Raw genomic sequence first — 22,558 nt, 5'->3', positions numbered from 1 at the left:
TTTTTGTTTTGTTGTTTTCAGCTTTATTAAGCAGAGGAAACTTTTCTTCAAATCAAATCTTACATAAAAGTTTAAGGTGTAAACACAAAAAATCACTGTTGCTTAAACAGGAATGCAAGCTTCCTACTTAAGGAAAGGACAGAGACCCCCACCTACCAACTCCCAAGACTCCATCTGTTACGTCTCTACCAGAAATAATTCTTATTCCAACTCTATGCTGCCCCTAAATATTTCTGAATGTCATATGGGTTCCATAAAAACCAGCTTAAGTGACATTATATACTGGGTATTATTCCAATTACATTACATATTTTAATACATATACATGAACTCTATAAGGAGATACTATTGCTATCCTCATTTTACAGATGAAGAATCTAAGACACGTAGAAGTTAAATAACTTGCTGATAAATAAAAGCAGCTGATAAATGGTGGAACCTCAATTTGAACCTGTGTAGTGTGTCTTCAATCTGCCTGAATGTTGTAAATCACCAAAGTATTTTGCCTCTCTGATAAAAGTTTATATAGCTGAATATAATTGGCCAAATAAGAAGTATAAAATAATATAACTAATAAATTGATTTATAAGGCAAAACGTATTAACACTGAGAAAAATTTCTACCAGGCTGAGCTGATCAATACAAAATTATTTCAAATTCAGCAAAAATTTTAAATGAAAACATACTTATTTGTAACTCCTAAACACTGGCGTATATAAATTATGGGTATAGAGAAATGAAAACAGAATAGATTAATTAGAATAAAAGAAAGTAAACAGATCAATTGTATATGCAGAATGAATAGTTTACCAAGTTTTTTTATATGTTTTGTTTGAGAAGGATGTGCTTCTCTTAACATTCTATGCAAAGAATACAGTATAAGCAAAACATACAAAGATGGAAAGGCAGAAGGCAGCTGGCAGTCATCTTTCTATGTTTTCTTATTAAAGCATTTAGATATACCAAGGAGCACAGAGCTATTCTCCTATTTCGTATTACCAAGGAGGGGCACTAAATGGCATTTGATTTACACAGAGGATAAACCTGTAAATTTCAACTAACACTGACATAATAACTACTACTATCATCAATGCTTCTAATTATTATGTGCTAAGTAGTGTTTTAAATGCCTTAGGTATACTAACTTATTTAGTTATATCATAACAGCTAGATGAACCAGGTACACATAATTATTACCTCTACTTTATGGATAAGGAAACTGAGGGACCAAGAAGTTAAAGCAACTTACTGAAGTTCACCTGACTAGTAAGTGGTGGAGCCAGAATTTGAATCCAGGCTCCAGAGTCCAGCAGTTTTCAATCACTACTCTATACTACATCTTTCAAAGAAAATGAAACAAAATAAAATAACAAAAAAAAAAGTGTTCATTTTCAATAATTTACTTCAAGTACATTTTTAAAGTATGCATTTACTTACACTTCTGGAAATAGATTCAGTAAGTTGCCTTCCACTCAGTCTGTTGTTTCCCCTTATATGTTTAACAAGAATGTAAAACACCAGTTATTGACTGGTGTACACACACTTTCATATGAGATATTCTAAAATGTAAGAATCTATTGTTTAAAATATATACAACGTATACTAGAACCCTGCACCAGACATGTGACAGCCACTGTAAAATAACCACTATACAAAAGCACATTCCAGTAAAAATATGTGAACATGTACAAAGCAATTCTAATTATTTTTTTTAAAAAAGCAAACAGCACCATTCAACAGTTACACCAAGAGTTGAAATACTGTGCAATCCAAAGAACTGTGAAATAGTAAATGCATACCTAATTTTCCCCTGTTCTGTCAAGTCTCCATCACTATGCAATATTGTTGTCAGTAATCTTAAGGTAGAAGTTCCTGATTTACTGTGATTATTTTTCATTCCAAGTAGCCATCGAACCATCATTTTAATAGCCTGAATCTATTTAAGAGACAAGTCAACAAATAAAACATTGGTACATTTTGAAAGAATTTCTGTATCAACTTTTTAAAAAAATAAAATGTATTTAGTGGATGCTTCTTAAGAAAAGAAAAAAATTCTTTTCTGTATATATGAAGATAATCTTAAATGTTTTAAATTAAAGATGTTTCAGACCTCCAAGAAAATGGCAAAAGAATGATTTGACTAAAGACTAGTTCGTTATTTGCTGTTTTAAAATGTTTTCCCAACATGCATTTGATCCTTTGGAAAATACAGTAAAATCATGCTTAACCTCTCTAATCAGAAAAGTTAAGTTCCCAACTACTAATTACATTTAATCTCTTCTGTCTAAAAAATGATACCACTCATATTTGTTCTACATTTTATAATTATGAAGTACTTAAAGTATTTTTACACCATTACTTCCTTTAATGTTTCCAAGAATTCTTTTGAACAAGTACATCTCTTTTTAAAATGATGTACAAATTATCTTTCACATATTATCTCAGCTTTTTACAGAGCTAAGGCTCAGACGCTAAGAGGGTCTTCAATAGTGTCTGGCTCACGGCAAACACTGACGATCTCTTTCCTGGCCAGTTGGTAAGTATGCCTACCAACCGGTAAGTTGGTAAGTGGCCTACTTTCTAGTCCAGTGTTGCTTTCAAGTATACAAAAACTGCAGCTTGAGACCAATGCCGAGAAAAACAGGTTTATACTGAGGCTCAAAGTATCAAGCATCATTCATTGATGTAAAGGTGGGGCTACTGTACGAGTCTGCAAAACTAGCATCATAACCTCAAGCCAGAACAATGTGAAAAGGTAGTTCGTAATACAAACTATAAATACACACACACACACACACACACACACACACACACGTGCGCGCGCGAAGGGTTTATAAGAAATTACAGCTAGAAAATAACAATATTTAATATATTTATTCTTGGCCTTCACATCTTAGTAGTGGATTGAGATGAGGTCTACATTACAGGCCATAGATGGTTTTAATAAATCAAGTCTATACCAATGATGAGCAATCTTATAAAACTCCTGATTCAATAAATTATAGGCTGAATTTTTTAGAAATAAAAAGTTTTATTAAATCCCATGGAAAAGATGAACAGGTTTAAAATCTGAATTATCATCTTTACAGAATGGAGGAAAGTCCACAAAAACTAGCACTGCCTTTTGCCATCAGGGAAGCAGCTTTCAAATCTTTTTTTCCCCTCAAATTAGATTATGTGCAGCTGTCCACAAAATCCCAGCTTTCTCATTATTACCCTATAGTCTCACAGCACATGAGATGTCATACAGTAAACATAAATACTTGAGTGATTTTAATATCTCTGCAATAGAAATTTTAATATCTCAAATATTACAATATGGTAACTATATTCAAATCAATAGATCTATGCATATTACTCACTTTGACCATTGTCTCAGGAGATACTTCTTCATCTGGAACCCAAAGTTTAGTTGTCTTTTTCCCTGGAAGCTTAAAAAAAAAAAAGGACTTTAAAACATACATATGAATCCTCCTTTTCAATTAGCACTTAGAAAATGAATGAAATCTGTACCTTCTGCAGTGACATTTGTTATATATGACTAAAGTACCTCATCTAACCCTATTTACTTTAAAAAAAAAAAAAAAAAAAGGTTGAAAGGCATACCTTCACTAGCACCGATGTACAGCACTTACAGATCCATCACGATTGGTTCTTTCTAGGTGTGTGGTGGGACTAACTCTAACTTCTTACACATCACTCCCTTATTTAGCCCCTTTTGAGATTCAATTATTTAATGCAGGTGGCAAAAACTAGGACTTAAAAGGAAAAAAAAAAAAAAAAAGGAGCCAAAAGGTGTACCTCTTAAACAAGAGGAAAGGTATTTAAAAAAAAAAAAAAAAAAAAAATCTTGAGCTGGAGGGGTTTGTTTTTGCTTTCAGCACAACCCCAAACTAATCCTGAAGTGATCATGTGTAAGTACTAGTAAATAGGTGTTTACAGTAGTAACCAGGAAATTAAAATCAGATGGCAAAAGAGCTGAACCAATCTTGGAACACTTGAGATCCCATTTTTACCCTCATGACAAGGTACAGTAATTGAATATCACCTCAGGTAACCCTCTGGCAACAAACAGGTAGCCCTAACATATAAAAGGCAAACTCCCTCAAACACAAAGAGCTACAGATTCACATACAGTTTAGGACTCATTTCTTCCGTTGAGAAGTGCCTTCAAAGTATGAAGTAAAAATAATGAAAAAGGAATCATATTAGGTACACTGTGACGAAATTTCTAACTAAGGATGTCAAGATCCCAAAAGTTTCCATAGAGAAACTACCAAAAGGAATAAAAAATAAACTTCAGATTTCTCAGCTGCAAGACCAGATGCCAAAAAAACGATGCTCTGATTTTTCAAATGACTTGAAACACAGAATTCTAATATCCAAGAAACAGTACTGAAGAATGAACACTAGAATTCAAGACAGAAAGTTTCCAAATTACAATCCATGTTGAAAGAATTACTCAAAGATAACACTAAAATATTTAATTCACAAGAAAAAACTAAATTAATATAAACTACTACAAATACAAAGAAAAATGAAAACAAAAACCTTACATAAATAAGAAACTATCAGATACTACCAGAAACAACAGAGACTATCAGGTAGATTTATAAATAATAAAGCCACAAAAGATACAACAAAAACAAATGACATATGAAATCTGAAAATTATGGGATGGAAAAACATACCAGTCAAGATGAAAAGCACTGAAGAGGATATGGACTTAAATGGGATACTGATATATTTTATCTTACAACACCAAATAAAATATAAAATTCACGAACGTTTATACAACTAGCAGAATAACAAAATAAACCAGAACAAACATGATTAAAAGCAGAAGATTGAAAACTTCATCACAGCAGAAGATGTGAATACACCTCTTTCAAAAACTGATAAGTTAGGATGAAAAAGGATAAATACCTAAAATGTAAGTAAATGTACAGAAATAAAATATGCAAGGATTAGAAAATAAAGCTGGCATTCTTTATAATTGACATAATTAAAATAGAATTTAGCAAGAAAGATGGATATAAAATCAGAACTACCAAATAATTCACCTCATCAATCATAAACATAAAACATAATCCTAAAAACTTTATTTAGCGCCGAACGAAAGTTGTATGAGAGAAATTTAAAAAATTTTTTTTTAGAGAAAACTATAAGACTTTAAGGAAAGACATCTCGTGGAAGGGCAAACAAATCAATGGAAAAGAACAGAGGCACTATAGGAGACATGAGTGGTAGCACTGCAGATTACTAGGAGATGGTAAGATATTTAAAAAACAGTGCTGGGAAATTTGGTAACCCTAAGATGCAGCAAAAATGAAATCCTTATATCATAGCATACAAAAAACAAGTAAATCAATTCCAGACGGATTGATTTTTGTGTGTGTAAAAAAAGAAAACCTTCGAACTTTTAAAAGAACATATGGGAGGCTATTTTCATGACGTTAGAGTAGGAAAAGATTACTTAAACAAGATGTAAAAAGTATTAACTACAAAAGAATAATGATAAATACAGCTACATTAAAAGTAGTAACTTTTGTTCAGGCCGGGCACGGTGGCTCACGCCTATAATCCCAGCACTTTGGGAGGCTGAACTGGCTGGATCACGTGAGTTCAGGAGTTCGAGACCAGTCTGGCCAACATGGTGAAACCCCGTCTCTACTAAAAATACAAAAACTAGGCGGGCATGTTGGTGGGCGCCTGTAGTCCCAGCTACTCGGGAGGCTGAGGCAGGAGAATGGATTGAATATGGGAAGTGGAGGTTGCAGTGAGCCGAGATAGTACCACTGCACTCTAGCGTGGGTGAGTGAGACTCCATCTCAAAAAGAAAAAAAAAGCAATAACTTTTGTTCAAAGGATCAAAGGACACAATAAAGGAGTGAAAAGACACACATAAATGAGGTTTTACACATTTCATGATGATATTATAACGTGCACCAGATAGAAGATTAATGTAGGTAAAGATTACCTATGGGAAAAAAGCACCAAGGGGAATAAAAGGTAAAATACATCAAAAGGGAATTTCAGAAAGTAGGCAACATGAAGGGTGACTAGACATATAAACTTAATTAGTAACCACAGAAATGCATATTGGTACTATAATGAGCTATATTAGATTAGATACTGTATCTATTATTTTCTACCAACAGAGTATAACATTATTGCCAGATTTCTTAATAGAAAAATAAGTCTTAACAAATATTATAGAAAATGATTTGGAAAAAAGTGAAAAGTTCAATATGTCTATATACTATGATTCATCAACTTCACTCATAGGAATAAAACCTAGAGAAATTCTTGCTCATATGTAGCAGGGGGCTTCAACAGAAACATTCACAGCAGCACTGTCCAAGAGTAAAGAAATGGAAGTATTCCGCAATCTACCAGAAGAATAAATAAATAGTATTTTCCACAGTGAAATTATAGAGTAACAAATGAATGAACCACAGTTAGATTTAGTAACAAAGATTATTCCTAAAAACAAATGTGGAGTGATAAAGGCAAATCCTCCAAGACTATATAGGGTGTGATATAATTCTTAGAAACCTCAAGAACAAGCAAAACTAAACAAGTATGTGGAAAATTTTGTTGTTGTCAGAGAATAACCCAAGATTCAAGAGAGTAGATACTAGGAACAGGGAGCAAACAGAAAGGATTGAAGAGTAATAAAACTCTAAGAACTCTAAGGAACTAAGAGTTCATAGGTGTTCACTGTATTACGAAACATGTTATACAAATGTTATATATATTCCTTTGTACATATCAAATATACAATAAAACAAGACAAATTAATGGATTAAAAATGGTGAGCAGTTCTGTTTCTGACAAGATGTGACTAGGTTGCTCTGAACCAATTTTCATACTAAAACAAATGGAAAGGCTAGACAAAATATTTTTTAAAAATCAGTTTGAAGGGAATAGACAACTACCAAAGCAGTGAGAATTTGCAGGGCAAAGTTTCAAATGAGGAGGGAAAGCAAAAGATTTGAGTCTGGCATGAGATTAGTTTTTTCACATAGACGATTAATGATTCTGAAAGTGAAAGAAAGGGGGATGAGAAGTTGAGCAAAGCTTTTCTGTCACAGAGCTGGAAGAACAAGATTAAGAATCCTGAGCCCATTAAAAAGTAAAGTCCTTGTTAAACAACCGGGACTTCTGGGTGGATCCCAGACAAATATACTCTAGACATAAGGTGACCAGAAAAAAAAAAACAAGCTTGTGAAAAACTGAAGCCAAACTTTCATTTTCATTGGATGGAAGTGATGTTGACAATGGCTTAACTGCCTGATAGAAACAAAAGTAAAATTCTGGAAGAATATAAACTCATCTGAAGCCTCATATTATCTCAACAACTTTTCATACAAAAAGTCTATCAATCAAAAGCAATATATGTACAAGATAAAATTTGACCAGAAATTTACAGAAAAAAGTAGACAAAAGTTGTAAGAGATCAAGATGATAAGCCTAACAGATATAATCTTAACATAATTAAGATTTTTCAAGGATTTAATGACAAGCAAATTCTGCAGCAAAACAAAGAGCTATGTTTAAAAACTATAGAATTACAGAATTGAAGTATATGTGTACATATGTGAAATTAAGAATTCAATGCATAAGCTTTATACGATTAGACAAAATTGAAGAGAGTGAACTCAAAGACAGGTCAGAAAAAAACAAAAACTGAAGCATGAGGAGGCTGGTAGAAAAGTACAGAAAAAGTGTGTCAGACAGCTAGACCACAGCAAAAAAAAAATGTACGTTTAAAGTGTGTTAACAGAACTGCAGTAAGAAAGAGAATATGAAACAGAAATCATATATGTAAAGATAATGCCTGAAAATTATTTAAAATTTGTAAAACACTTTAAGCTATACATACAAGAAGAGCTATAAGCCCCAAGTACAATAACCATAAAGGAAAGTATACCCAGACACATCATAGTAAAACTGGAAACCAATGGAAAATAGAAAAGACACATTCATTCTCAGCAAAAAGACAGAAGACCTTCAGAGGAACAAGACTGTCAATAAACCTCAAGAAAAAAGAAAATGGAAAATAGAATAATATATTCAAATCATTGATGGGGGAAAATATGCCAGTCTAGAATTCTTAACCCAAAGAAAGCATCCTTTAAAAAACTAAGGTAAAATAAAGATTTTTCCAGACAAACAAAAACTGACAAAATTCATTAATGGAAATCCAAACTAAAAAAAAAGTACTAAAGTCGTTCTTTAGATAGAAAGAAAATCATTACATAGAAAGGAATGAAAAACAAAAGGAGAAAATATGTTAGCAAATCTAAATAAATATTAACTGCATAAAATAACAGCTGTAATAGAACTGTGTGAACAAGAGCACCAAAAAGCACCAAGGAATAAAGGGGATTAAAGTATTTTGAGGTTCCTTGTGCTATACTGAAAGTTCAAAGCAGACCAGTTGACATTGGCCTTTAATAAGTCAAAAGTCCATGTTGTAATTTTTAGGAAAACTACTAAAATAATAGTAAAGTGCAAAACAGACTGGTAAAATGAAATAAAAATATTTAATCAAAAATAAGAAAAGAGAAAAATGAACACAACTGACAGACAAACTGAAAATAAAAAATCAGGTGGCAGATTAACCCAAATATCACTACTTACATTATGTTTACTTTTGGGAGTAGAAACTTTATCTCATGTTTCTTTTAATTCTCCAGAGAACCTAGTACAGTGCTGTCACAGCAGATACAAAATAACTGAAGACTAACAAAACCATTATTTCCTCTCCCAATGTTTTTTCATTCTCTCCCAATGTAGGGAAAAGAACTTAATATAGAAAAAGGAACAACTATAATCATGACAACCATACTATGAGCTGGTTTACCAATCTGCATATTTTTAAAAATAGATGTCCTGTCAAAAATTAAACCCTTGAAATAGATAGCATCAGGTTATATTTTATATTTATCAAGGAATGTATTTGAGGTCATAAACCTATTCTCAACTAAAAAGATGTTTCAATGTGGTTTCGCTTATAATGGAGACAAGGCTTATTTTTGTTAAATAGGAAAACCTAAAATCAAGGCAGTTAAATGGAAGTATTATTGATATCATTTCACTTCTTTCCTTGTTGAATAAAATTCCAAAAGTTAACATTACAAAGAACATGAATCTAAAAAATATAAATTACCCGATCATTCATGAGAAGATCCTTCACAATGAAAGTAGCTACCAAAGATTTCAAAGGAGCAGCAAATTGATCAGGTGCAAGGAGAGCAATATGACCAATAGTAACCAATGGTGTTATGAGATGTTCCAGGTTGCTTGGATCTAGGCTCTTATGCAGAGGCTGAAAATGAGGACAGGAAAATATATTTCAACTCTACACATATGCAAATAAACTGTTTACATATTTCATTTTCAAATTACAAAATTGTAAATTACAAATTTTGTAATTTATTTTGTAATTCAAATTACAAAAATTTATTTTGTAATTCAAATTATAAAAATTATAAAAACTACAAAAATTTCAATAAATATACACAGTATAAGTATTAACTCAAGATTACATTTAGACTTCTATAGGTTATCTATGTCCAGAAGGCATCAGGTTCAAACATTTTCAGTTTTGCCCAATTCAGTTTAGAGGTAGGGTAAAGAAACATTTCAACATGCACTTCATAGCATATAGTTTATGACCATATACATGAAACTGTTAGAGACTGCTAGGGTTCACCAATATCCACTTCAATTTCCTGGGCATAGGGATGACTCCACTAGTAGCTTCCTGTGCAGTTGGTAAGGATATATGAATGAGTTCTGGTCAAGGGAGTGGGAGTAAAATGAAGTATGCCACATATGCACTGAGGTAGGTATGAGTAGTGTGTCTTCACAGGCTGTACTCACTGGCTGGCTTGATGCCAAGGATCCAGTGGGATTTAAAGAGAAGTCACTAATCAGAATGAGTCTGTGTCCCTAAGCCACTGATTAGAGAGGGTCATTCATACACCCACTGGGCTTTTCAGAAGCAAGAAATAAGCTTTTACTACATCTAGTCACTTGAATTTGGGGGTCTTCATTATAGCATCAAATATTAAATACCGTAACAAATAAAATGATTTTTGCTTTTCTGATAGGAAACCCAACCATTAATATGCATTTTACCATGACAAAAGAATGAAGAAGCTCTTCAAATACTCATATAAAATGATACCAGAAATAAACTATTGTTAAGGCTGGGCGCAGTGACTCACACCTGTAATCCCAGCACTTTGGGGGGCCAAGGCAGGTGGATCACCTGAGGTCAGATGTTCCACAGGAGTTCCAACATGGTGGAACCCCGTCTCCACTAAAAATACAAAAATTAGCCAGGCTTGGGGCATATGCCTGTAGTCCCAGCTACTCAGGAGGCTGAGGCAGGAAAATCGCTTGAACAAGAAAGGTGGAGGTTAAAGTGAGCAGAGATCACGCCACTGTACTCCAGCCTGGATGACAGAGCAAAACGCTACCTCAGGAAAAAAAAAAAAAAAAGAAAACAAAACAAACAACGTGTGTGTGTGTGTGTGTTCTAGTTTTTGAAATCAGAAGGGTGACTAAAATATGCCATTGGCATAAAGAGAGAAAGGGGAAACAAAATATGTGTGTGCATGTGCATCTTTATATGCCCTTACTTGTATATGAGTAAAATATATCTGGAAAAGTACATTTAGAAACTAGTAACAATGGCTCTGCCTCTGGGAAAGGAAACTAAGCGGCTGGGGATACATGGGTGGGGGAACTTTTCACTGTATATTCTTTTTTGCATTCTTCTGATTTTGAAGCAGGTGAATATATTTTCTATTAGACATTTTAATGCCACATTTTAATGAAAAACTGGTGCTCTATTCTCCCACACAGAACACTAAGAATTGTAGGCTTGAAAGGCAATACAAAACTGTTCTTTCCCAAAAACTTAGGGCAATATGAGGCTTCATTTAGTCAAAAAATACATTTAAAGGAGTCTACTTCTTGCTATTCAAGACTTCCCTCGGTACTTCCATTGCACATCTTGCAAGCCTATTGTCCATATTATCAACAAAAATATCACAGTATAGTTTTTTCAATTAGCTTACTATAAGTTTGATAATTTTCCATAACAAAACCATGTCTAAAAAGCAAAATTAATGGCCAGGCCCTAGATTAGTGGAACCTCAAAAATGCCAGATATTTCTCTCAAACCTTTTTTCAGGAAGCCAGCCAACCACGTTACATAGTAATAGGACTATAGAGGTTCTTGTAAAGATAAAACAGCAGATACAATATCAAAATGAAAACAAAACTACTCTGAAATTCAGCTTCTATCAGTGTTTCTCTCATCACCATTGAAAGGAAAAGGAGAGCAACCAACAACAACAACAACAAAAAAACTTTCCTATAAATTAACATCAATTTATTGAAGCCATTCTCATATACAAACACAGACTACAGAAAATATCTCCATCCCCAAATACACAAAAACTAAACTTTCTGCTATCTAAAGGAAAGATGGTGTTTGGAAGATAAACTACTTTTCTTTCTCCTTCAGGTCTTTAACATAATACATGAAAATATGACAAAAGTACCACAAGAGTTTCTAAAACAAAGATATTAAGTCGAAGTACTTATGGTAAGGAGCGTCAGAATAATTTCTAACTTGTTTTGACTTTACTCAAGGCTCTTGAACTAAAATTACAAAGTAGGATTTTATGAATTTTCTGCTTAGCTTTTATTTGCAATAGTAATGTTAGCTTAGGTCCTAATTACAATAGGCAGCAATAAAATTGCAATGCCTGGGTAAAGTAATGTGGTAAAATGTGGGTAAAATAATATAAAATATATATTGACAAAGACACTTTATATCTGACAAAATTAGGTCAGTTATAAAAGTATAAACTTACTTTACATTAACAATTAGTACTGATTTACTAGTTTCTCAAACAGAATTCAAATTTTTTCATCCTATAAATTGAGAGAATAATCCCCTGTTACCTACTATCTGTAACTATGATTTTATATGTAATTACCTGTTAACAAAAAAGTCTCCAAATACAAACATATAAACCAATGTACAAAAATATACAATGCTTGATTTCTGAATCTGAGTTTGAATACTGAGATATTTTCATATTTTAACACTTATCAATGTTGATTTTACTGATTCAAACTCTGAAAATATATTACAAAATGATGCATCACCAAATGGGAACATTCCATTAAATCATCAATATTTGTTTTGTAACTATGACATATGAAACAAACAAGAAAATTTTTTTCTCATTACCTCAAATATCTGTGCAAACTGGGTCTCTTTACTAGAAAATATCGCATGGATACAATGAATGGCATATTTGGCTTGACGGGGGGGTCCTTTTTTAGATTTGTGATGTAGAACAGGAAGCAAGGCTCTATAAAAAAAAAAAAATCAAAGAAAAACAATAAACCAGAAAAATCAACAAGACTTCTGCTAGATACTTTAATATTTGTATTTTTAAGTAATGATTTACAAGGACAGAAAAAGTCACCAAGATTTACTCAAACTCACTTTCAAAAGCCTATGATTTTGCTTTATAAATATTTATATTAAAAACATAATCCAAATACAAATGTGGTGTTTTTTACTTTTTATTTACCAATAGCAAACACTAACAAGGCTGGTGACCCACACTCTCCTGTTAATGTCGCTTCCAAAGGGCCTTTCTCTTTTTATTCTTACTGCTATCATTCCAACTAAGTTTCTGCCACCTTACACATGTACAAAACTGACAGTCTCTTCTTTCTCAAGTCTCTGCCTCTTCCAATTCACCTTTCATTTTGTGCCAGGGCAAGCCACAAAAAGGAAAATCTGATTACACAATGCTTATTAAGCAATATTACATGACAGGGACTAGTAAAAGGCTCCAATATTTAACCTAATGCTACTAGCATTTTAGGGACAAGATAAATTAACAAAATATATGTTATGTTAAACTGTGAGAACTGCTACAGAGAAAACTTTTTTTAAAGATGGAGGATAGAAATAGGAAACAGGGAGGGAGGTATAAGAGAATTACAATTTTAAACAGAAGATCTCCCTGATAAAGAAACATGTGAGCAGAGTTCTGAGGGAGGTACTGAATAAGTCATGCAGCCACCTGGAAGAACATTCATGCATCGTATTATTTTATAACTCAAACATTTAAAATGAAAAATGAATAAAGGAGCTCTTAAACTATTAGACAAACATCTCAAGGCAAAAGAAACTTCCATATCTTCCTCATTGCCTAATACCAACCCAGTGCTTATCACACTAAGAGTAGAGTCTCACAAAAGATACTAAAGGTGATGTATAATTAACAGAAATACATTCCTAACATGTAAAGGCCTAAAAATGGAGAATGAAAAGACCAACAAAAACACAGAAAAACACGCTAGATAGAAAAAGGTAAAACGTTCTTTTTTTTTTTAATTTATTTATTATTATTACACTTTAAGTTGTAGGGTACATGTGCATAACGTGCAGGTTTGTTACATATGTATACTTGTGCCATGTTGGTGTGCTGCACCCATCAACTCGTCATTTACATCAGGTATAACTCCCAATGCAATCCCTCCCCGCTCCCCCCTCCTCATGATGGGCCCCGGTGTGTGATGTTCCCCTTCCTGAGTCCAAGTGATCTCATTGTTCAGTTCCCACCTATGAGTGAGAACATGCGGTGTTTGGTTTTCTGTTCTTGTGATAGTTTGCTAAGAATGATGGTTTCCAGCTGCATCCATGTCCCTACAAAGGACACAAACTCATCCTTTTTGATGGCTGCACAGTATTCCATGGTGTATATATGCCACATTTTCTTAATCCAATCTGTCACTGATGGACATTTGGGTTGATTCCAAGTCTTTGCTATTGTGAATAGTGCTGCAATAAACATACGTGTGCATGTGTCTTTATGGCAGCATAATTTATAATCCTTTGGGTATATACCCAGTAATGGGATGGCTGGGTCGTATGGTACATCTAGTTCTAGATCCTTGAGGAATCGCCATACTGTTTTCCATAATGGTTGAACTAGTTTACAATCCCACCAACAGTGTAAAAGTGTTCCTATTTCTTCACATCCTCTCCAGCATCTGCTGTTTCCTGACTTTTTAACGATCGCCATTCTAACTGGTGTGAGATGGTATCTCATTGTGGTTTTGATTTGCATTTCTCTGATGGCCAGTGATGATGAGCATTTTTTCATGTGTCTGTTGGCTATATGAATGTCTTCTTTTGAGAAATGTCTGTTCATATCCTTTGCCCACTTTTTGATGGGGTGGTTTTTTTCTTGTAAATTTGAGTTCCTTGTAGGTTCTGGATATTAGCCCTTTGTCAGATGAGTAGATTGCAAACATTTTCTCCCATTCTGTAGGTTGCCTGTTCACTCTGATGGTAGTTTCTTTTGCTGTGCAGAAGCTCTTTAGTTTAATGAGATCCCATTTGTCAATTTTGGCTTTTGCTGCTGTTGCTTTTGGTGTTTTAGACATGAAGTCTTTGCCCATGCCTATGTCCTGAATGGTACTACCTAGGTTTTCCTCTAGGATTTTTATGGTATTAGGTCTAACATTTAAGTCTCTAATCCATCTTGAATTAATTTTCATATAAGGAGTAAGGAAAGGATCCAGTTTCAGCTTTCTACTTATGGCTAGCCAATTTTCCCAGCACCATTTATTAAATAGGGAATCCTTTCCCCATTGCTTGTTTCTCTCAGGTTTGTCAAAGATCAGATGGCTGTAGATGTGTGGTATTATTTCTGAGGACTCTGTTCTGTTCCATTGGTCTATATCTCTGTTTTGGTACCAGTACCATGCTGTTTGGGTTACTGTAGCCTTGTAGTATAGTTTGAAGTCAGGTAGCGTGATGCCTCCAGCTTTGTTCTTTTGACTTAGGATTGTCTTGGAGATGCGGGCTCTTTTTTGGTTCCATATGAACTTTAAAGCAGTTTTTTCCAATTCTGTGAAGAAACTCATTGGTAGCTTGATGGGGATGGCATTGAATCTATAAATTACCTTGGGCAGTATGGCCATTTTCACGATATTGATTCTTCCTATCCATGAGCATGGAATGTTCTTCCATTTGTTTGTGTCCTCTTTTATTTCACTGAGCAGTGGTTTGTAGTTCTCCTTGAAGAGGTCCTTTACATCCCTTGTAAGTTGGATTCCTAGGTATTTGATTCTCTTTGAAGCAATTGTGAATGGAAGTTCATTCCTGATTTGGCTCTCTGTTTGTCTGTTACAGGTGTATAAGAATGCTTGTGATTTTTGCACATTAATTTTGTATCCTGAGACTTTGCTGAAGTTGCTTATCAGCTTAAGGAGATTTTGGGCTGAGACAATGGGGTTTTCTAAATATACAATCATGTCATCTGCAAACAGGGACAATTTGACTTCTTCTTTTCCTAACTGAATACCCTTGGTTTCTTTCTCTTGCCTAATTGCCCTAGCCAGAACTTCCAACACTATGTTGAATAGGAGTGGTGAGAGAGGGCATCCCTGTCTTGTGCCAGTTTTCAAAGGGAATTTTTCCAGTTTTTGCCCATTCAGTATGATATTGGCTGTGGGTTTGTCATAAATAGCTCTTATTATTTTGAGGTACGTTCCATCAATACCGAATTTATTGAGCGTTTTTAGCATGAAGGGCTGTTGAATTTTGTCAAAAGCCTTTTCTGCATCTATTGAGATAATCATGTGGTTCTTGTCTTTGGTTCTGTTTATATGCTGGATTATGTTTATTGATTTGCGAATGTTGAACCAGCCTTGCATCCCAGGGATGAAGCCCACTTGATCATGGTGGATAAGCTTTTTGATGTGTTGCTGAATCCGGTTTGCCAGTATTTTATTGAGGATTTTTGCATCGATGTTCATCAGGGATATTGGTCTAAAATTCTCTTTTTTTGTTGTGTCTCTGCCAGGCTTTGGTATCAGGATGATGTTGGCCTCATAAAATGAGTTAGGGAGGATTCCCTCTTTTTCTATTGATTGGAATAGTTTCAGAAGGAATGGTACCAACTCCTCCTTGTACCTCTGGTAGAACTCAGCTGTGAATCCATCTGGTCCTGGACTTTTTTTGGTTGGTAGGCTATTAATTATTGCCTCAATTTCAGAGCCTGCTATTGGTCTATTCAGGGATTCAACTTCTTCCTGGTTTAGTCTTGGAAGAGTGTAAGTGTCCAGGAAATTATCCATTTCTTCTAGATTTTCCAGTTTATTTGCGTAGAGGTGTTTATAGTATTCTCTGATGGTAGTTTGTATTTCTGTGGGGTCAGTGGTGATATCTCCTTTATCATTTTTAATTGCGTCGATTTGATTCTTCTCTCTTTTCTTCTTTATTAGTCTTGCTAGTGGTCTGTCAATTTTGTTGATCTTTTCAAAAAACCAACTCCTGGATTCATTGATTTTTTGGAGGGTTTTTTGTGTCTCTATCTCCTTCAGTTCTGCTCTGATCTTAGTTATTTCTTGCCTTCTGCTAGCTTTCGAATGTGTTTGCTCTTGCTTCTCTAGTTCTTTTAATTGCGATGTTAGAGTGTCAATTTTAGATCTTTCCTGCTTTCTCTTGTGGGCATTTAGTGCTATAAATTTCCCTCTACACACTGCTTTAAATGTGTCCCAGAGATTCTGGTATGTTGTATCTTCGTTCTCATTGGTTTCAAAGAACATCTTTATTTCTGCCTTCATTTCGTTATGTACCCAGTAGTCATTCAGGAGCAGGTTGTTCAGTTTCCATGTAGTTGAGCGGTTTTGATTGAGTTTCTTAGTCCTGAGTTCTAGTTTGATTGCACTGTGGTCTGAGAGACAGTTTGTTATAATTTCTGTTCTTGTACATTTGCTGAGGAGTGATTTACTTCCAATTACGTGGTCAATTTTGGAGTAAGTACGATGTGGTGCTGAGAAGAATGTATATTCTGTTGATTTGGGGTGGAGAGTTCTATAGATGTCTATTAGGTCTGCTTGCTGCAGAGATGAGTTCAATTCCTGGATATCCTTGTTAACTTTCTGTCTCGTTGATCTGTCTAATGTTGACAGTGGAGTGTTGAAGTCTCCCATTATTATTGTATGGGAGTCTAAGTCTCTTTGTAAGTCTCTAAGGACTTGCTTGATGAATCTGGGTGCTCCTGTATTGGGTGCATATATATTTAGGATAGTTAGCTCTTCCTGTTGAATTGATCCCTTTACCATTATGTAATGGCCTTCTTTGTCTCTTTTGATCTTTGATGGTTTAAAGTCTGTTTTATCAGAGACTAGTATTGCAACCCCCGCTTTTTTTTGTTCTCCATTTGCTTGGTAAATCTTCCTCCATCCCTTTATTTTGAGCCTATGTATGTCTCTGCGTGTGAGATGGGTCTCCTGAATACAGCAGACTGATGGGTCTTGACTCTTTATCCAGTTTGCCAGTCTGTGTCTTTTAATTGGAGCATTTAGTCCATTTACATTTAAGGTTAAGATTGTTATGTGTGAACTTGATCCTGCCATTATGATATTAACTGGTTATTTTGCTCGTTAGTTGATGCAGTTTCTTCCTAGCCTCGATGGTCTTTACATTTTGGCATGTTTTTGCAATGGCTGGTACCGGTTGTTCCTTTCCATGTTTAGTGCTTCCTTCAGGGTCTCTTGTAAGGCAGGCCTAGTGGTGACAAAATCTCTAAGCATTTGCTTATCTGTAAAGGATTTTATTTCTCCTTCACTTATGAAACTTAGTTTGGCTGGATATGAAATTCTGGGTTGAAAATTCTTTTCTTTAAGAATATTGAATATTGGCCCCCACTCTCTTCTGGCTTGGAGAGTTTCTGCCGAGAGATCTGCTGTTAGTCTGATGGGCTTCCCTTTGTGGGTAACCCGACCTTTCTCTCTGGCTGCCCTTAAGATTTTTTCCTTCATTTCAACTTTGGTGAATCTGGCAATTATGTGTCTTGGAGTTGCTCTTCTCGAGGAGTATCTTTGTGGCGTTCTCTGTATTTCCTGGATTTGAATGTTGGCCTGCCCTACTAGGTTGGGGAAGTTCTCCTGGATGATATCCTGAAGAGTGTTTTCCAACTTCGTTCCATTCTCCCCCTCACTTTCAGGCACCCCAATCAGACGTAGATTTGGTCTTTTTACATAATCCCATACTTCTTGCAGGCTTTGTTCATTTCTTTTTCTTCTTTTTTCTTTTGGTTTCTCTTCTCGCTTCATTTCATTCATTTGATCCTCAATCGCAGATACTCTTTCTTCCAGTTGATCGAGTTGGTTACTGAAGCTTGTGCATTAGTCACGTATTTCTCGTGTCATGGTTTTCATCTCTTTCATTTCGTTTATGACCTTCTCTGCATTAATTACTCTAGCCATCAATTCTTCCACTTTTTTTTCAAGATTTTTAGTTTCTTTGCGCTGGGTACGTAATTCCTCCTTTAGCTCTGAGAAATTTGATGGACTGAAGCCTTCTTCTCTCATCTCGTCAAAGTCATTCTCCGTCCAGCTTTGATCCGTTGCTGGCGATGAGCTGCGCTCCTTTGCCGGGGGAGATGCGCTCTTATTTTTTGAATTTCCAGCTTTTCTGCCCTGCTTTTTCCCCATCTTTGTGGTTTTATCTGCCTCTGGTCTTTGATGATGGTGATGTACTGATGGGGTTTTGGTGTAGGTGTCCTTCCTGTTTGATAGTTTTCCTTCTAACAGTCAGGACCCTCAGCTGTAGGTCTGTTGGAGATTGCTTGAGGTCCACTCCAGACCCTGTTTGCCTGGGTATCAGCAGCAGAGGCTGCAGAAGATAGAGTATTTCTGAACAGCGAGTGTACCTGTCTGATTCTTGCTTTGGAAGCTTCCTCTCAGGGGTGTACTCCACCCTGTGAGGTGTGGGGTGTCAGACTGCCCCTAGTGGGGGATGTCTCCCAGTTAGGCTACTCAGGGGTCAGGGACCCACTTGAGCAGGGAGTCTGTCCCTTCTCAGATCTCAACCTCCGTGTTGGGAGATCCACTGCTCTCTTCAAAGCTGTCAGACAGAGTCGTTTGCGTCTGCAGAGGTTTCGGCTGCGTTTGTTATTGCTCTGTCCCCAGAGGTGGAGTCTACAGAGACAGGCAGGTTTCCTTGAGCTGCTGTGAGCTCCACCCAGTTCGAGCTTCCCAGCAGCTTTGTTTACCTACTTAAGCCTCAGCAATGGCGGGCGCCCCTCCCCCAGCCTCGCTGCTGCCTTGCCGGTAGATCACAGACTGCTGTGCTAGCAATGAGGGAGGCTCCCTGGGTGTGGGACCCTCCCGGCCAGGTGTGGGATATGATCTCCTGGTGTGCCTGTTGGCTTAAAGCACAGTATTGGGGTGGGAGTTACCCGATTTTCCAGGTGTTGTGTGTCTCAGTTCCCCTGGCTAGGAAAAGGGATTCCCTTCCCCCTTGCGCTTCCCAGGTGAGGCAATGCCTCGCTCTGCTTCAGCTCTCGCTGGTCGGGCTGCAGCAGCTGACCAGCACCGATCGTCCGGCACTCCCCAGTGAGATGAACCCAGTACCTCAGTTGAAAATGCAGAAATCACCAGTCTTCTGTGTCGCTCGCGCTGGGAGTTGGAGACTGGAGCTGTTGCTATTCGGCCATCTTAAAACGTTCTTTAATATTATACTGAGTGGGCAAAAGTTGGAAGCGTTCCCTTTGCAAACCAGCACAAGACAAAGATGCCCTCTCTCACTACTCCTATTCAACACGATATTGGAAGTTCTGGCCAGGGCAGTCAGGCAAGAGAAAGAAATAAAGGGTATTCAAGTAGGAAAATAGGAAGTCAAATAGTCACTCTTTGCAGATGACATGATTGTATATTTAGAAAACCCCATCGTCTCAGCCAAAAGACTCCTTAAGCTGAGAAACAACTTCAACAAAGTCTCAGGATACAAAATCAATGTGCAAAAATCACAAGCATTCCTATACACCAATAAAAGACAGAGAGCCAAATTATGAGTGACCTCCCATTCACAATTGCTACAAAGAGAATAAAATACCTAGGAATACAACTCACAAGGGACGTGAAGGACCTCTTCAAGGAGAACAACAAATCAGTGCTCAAGGAAATAAAAGATGACACAAACAAATGGAAGAACATTCCATGCTCATGAACAGGAAGAACCAGTATCATGAAAATGGCCATACTGCCCAAAATAATTTATAGATTCAATGCTATTCCCATCAAGCCACCATTGACTTTCTTCACAAAACTAGAAAAAACTACTTTAAATTTCATATGGAACCAGAAAAGAGCCCAGATAGCCAAGACAATCCTAAACCAAAAGAACAAAGCTGGAGGCATCACGCTACCTGACTTCAGACTATACTACAAGGCTACAGTAACCAAAAAAGCATGGTACTGGCACCAAAACAGATATACAGACCAATAGAACAGCACAGAGGCCTCAGAAATAACACCACACATCTACAACCATCTGATCTTTGACAAACCTGACAAAAACAAGCAATGGGGAAAGGATTCCCTATTTAATAAAGGTTGCTGGGAAAACAGGCTAGCCGTATGAAGAAAACTGAACCTTGACTCGTTCCTTATACCTTACACAAAAATTAACTCAAGATGGATTAAAGACTTAAATGGAAAACCTAAAACCATAACAACCCTAGAAGAAAACCTAGGTAAAACCATTCAGGTCACATGCATGGGCAAAGACTTCATGACTAAAACACCAAAAGCAATGGCAACAAAAGCCAAAATTGACATATGGGATCTAATTAAACTAAAGAGCTTCTGCACAGCAGAAGAAACTTATCATCAGAGTGAACAGCAACCTACAGAATGGGAGAAAGTTTTTGCACTCTATCCATCTGACAAAGGGCTAATATCCAGAATCTACAAGGAATTAAACAAATTTACAAAGAAAAAAACAAACAACTCCATCAAAAAGTGGGTGCAGGATATGAATAGACACTTCTTAAAAGAAGACATTTATGTGGCCAACAAACACGAAAAAAAGCCCACCATCACTGGTCATTAGAGAAATGCACATCAAAACCACAATGAGATACCATTTCACATCAGTTAGAATTGCGATCATTAAAAAGTCAGGAAACAACAGATGCTGTTGGAGAGGATGTGGAGAAATAGGAACGCTTTTACACTGTTGGTGGGAGCATAAATTAATTCAACCATTGTGGAAGCCAGTGTGGTGATTCCTCAAGGATCTGGAACTAGAAATACCAATTTGACCCAGCAATCCCATTACTGTGTATATACCCAAAGGATTATAAATCATTCTACTATAAAGACATATGTTTACTGCAGCACTATTCACAATAGCAAAGACTTGGAATCAACCCAAACGCCCATCATTGAAAGACTGGATAAAGAAAATGTGGCACATATACACCATGGAATACTATGCAACCACAAAAAAGAATGAGTTCATGTCCTTTGCAGGGACATGGATGAATCTGGAAACCATCATTCTCAGCAAACTAACACAGGAACAGAAAACCAAACAACACATGTTCTCACTCATAAGTGGGAGTTGAAGAATGAGAACACATGGACATAGGGAAGGGAACATCACACACTGGGGCCTGCCATGGGGTCGGGGGCAAGAGGAGGGAGAGCATTAGGACAAATATCTAATGCATGTGGGGCTTAAAACCTAGATGACAGGTTGATGGGTGCAGCAAACCATCATGGCACATGTATACCTATGTTACAAACCTCCACATGTATCTCCGAGTTCTGCACATGTATCTCAGAACTTAAAGCTTAACTGTTTTTTTTTTTTTTTTTTTTTTTTTTTTTTTTTTGAGACGGAGTCTCGCACTGCCGCCCAGGCTGGAGTGCAGTGGCCGGATCTCAGCTCACTGCAAGCTCCGCCTCCCGGGTTCACGCCATTCTCCTGCCTCAGCCTCCCGAGTAGTTGGGACTACAGGCGCCTGCCACCGCGCCCGGCTAGTTTTTTGTATTTTTTAGTAGAGACGGGGTTTCACCGTGTTAGCCAGGATGGTCTCGATCTCCTGACCTCGTGATCCGCCCGCCTCGGCCTCCCAAAGTGCTGGGATTACAGGCTTGAGCCACCGTGCCCGGCGCTTAACTGTTTTTAAAAAGACATACAAATTACCCTAAAATGTATGAAAAACTGTTTACCGTCACACATTTTTTAAAAAATTGTAACAAGAGGACTTCCGCTTCAGATTACAATGGTGTAACTAAGACTATTTACTCTCCTGCCTTAAACGCCCAGAAGAGATAAATATGCTAAAGGTTTCAGACACTAGGGAACAGGCAGCAGAGAAATGTGATCCCTGATAAATGAGAAACAAACCAGAAGAGTTTTACACCTGCCCAGCTTATTGCATGGAAGTATTAAGTAGTTTCCAGGCTGTAGTACAAGTGACCCAAATAGAGCCTGGGTTGAGGGAGATAAAGATGAGAGTTCAGGGAAGCCAAGGAAGCTCTGATTTCTAGAGCACAATACCAGAAAGGAAGGAGTTACAAAGGGAAAGGCAGCATGAGCTCTGCTAATCTGCAGAGGCTATCCCTGAGTCTTTGGTTAGATAATGATCCTCACTCATGTTAGGAGGAAAAACTACATGAGACCAGAAAAAGG

At 36.4% G+C, this 22,558-nt stretch overlaps 1 protein-coding gene across 8 annotated transcripts in view; it reads right to left on the bottom strand.

Annotated features, from left to right (window-relative positions):
- Positions 1-22,558, bottom strand: part of PDS5B (PDS5 cohesin associated factor B) — a 189,311-nt gene that overhangs the window by 33,814 nt on the left and 132,939 nt on the right. For all 8 annotated transcript variants that reach the window (XM_015120857.3, XM_015120858.3, XM_015120861.3 and 5 more), the window contains exons 20-23: positions 12,287-12,410; positions 9,179-9,337; positions 3,363-3,431; positions 1,800-1,936 (exon numbers count right to left, since the gene is read on the bottom strand). In XM_015120857.3, the coding sequence (XP_014976343.1) occupies positions 1,800-1,936; positions 3,363-3,431; positions 9,179-9,337; positions 12,287-12,410 (489 nt within the window). The remainder of the gene's footprint in view (positions 1-1,799; positions 1,937-3,362; positions 3,432-9,178; positions 9,338-12,286; positions 12,411-22,558) is intronic.

The sequence above is a fragment of the Macaca mulatta genome, chromosome 17, assembly GCF_049350105.2.
Source record: "Macaca mulatta isolate MMU2019108-1 chromosome 17, T2T-MMU8v2.0, whole genome shotgun sequence".
Lineage (NCBI taxonomy): Eukaryota > Metazoa > Chordata > Mammalia > Primates > Cercopithecidae > Macaca > Macaca mulatta.
The sequence above is the reverse complement of the archived record's forward strand: the minus strand, read 5'-3'. Positions and strand labels throughout refer to the sequence as shown.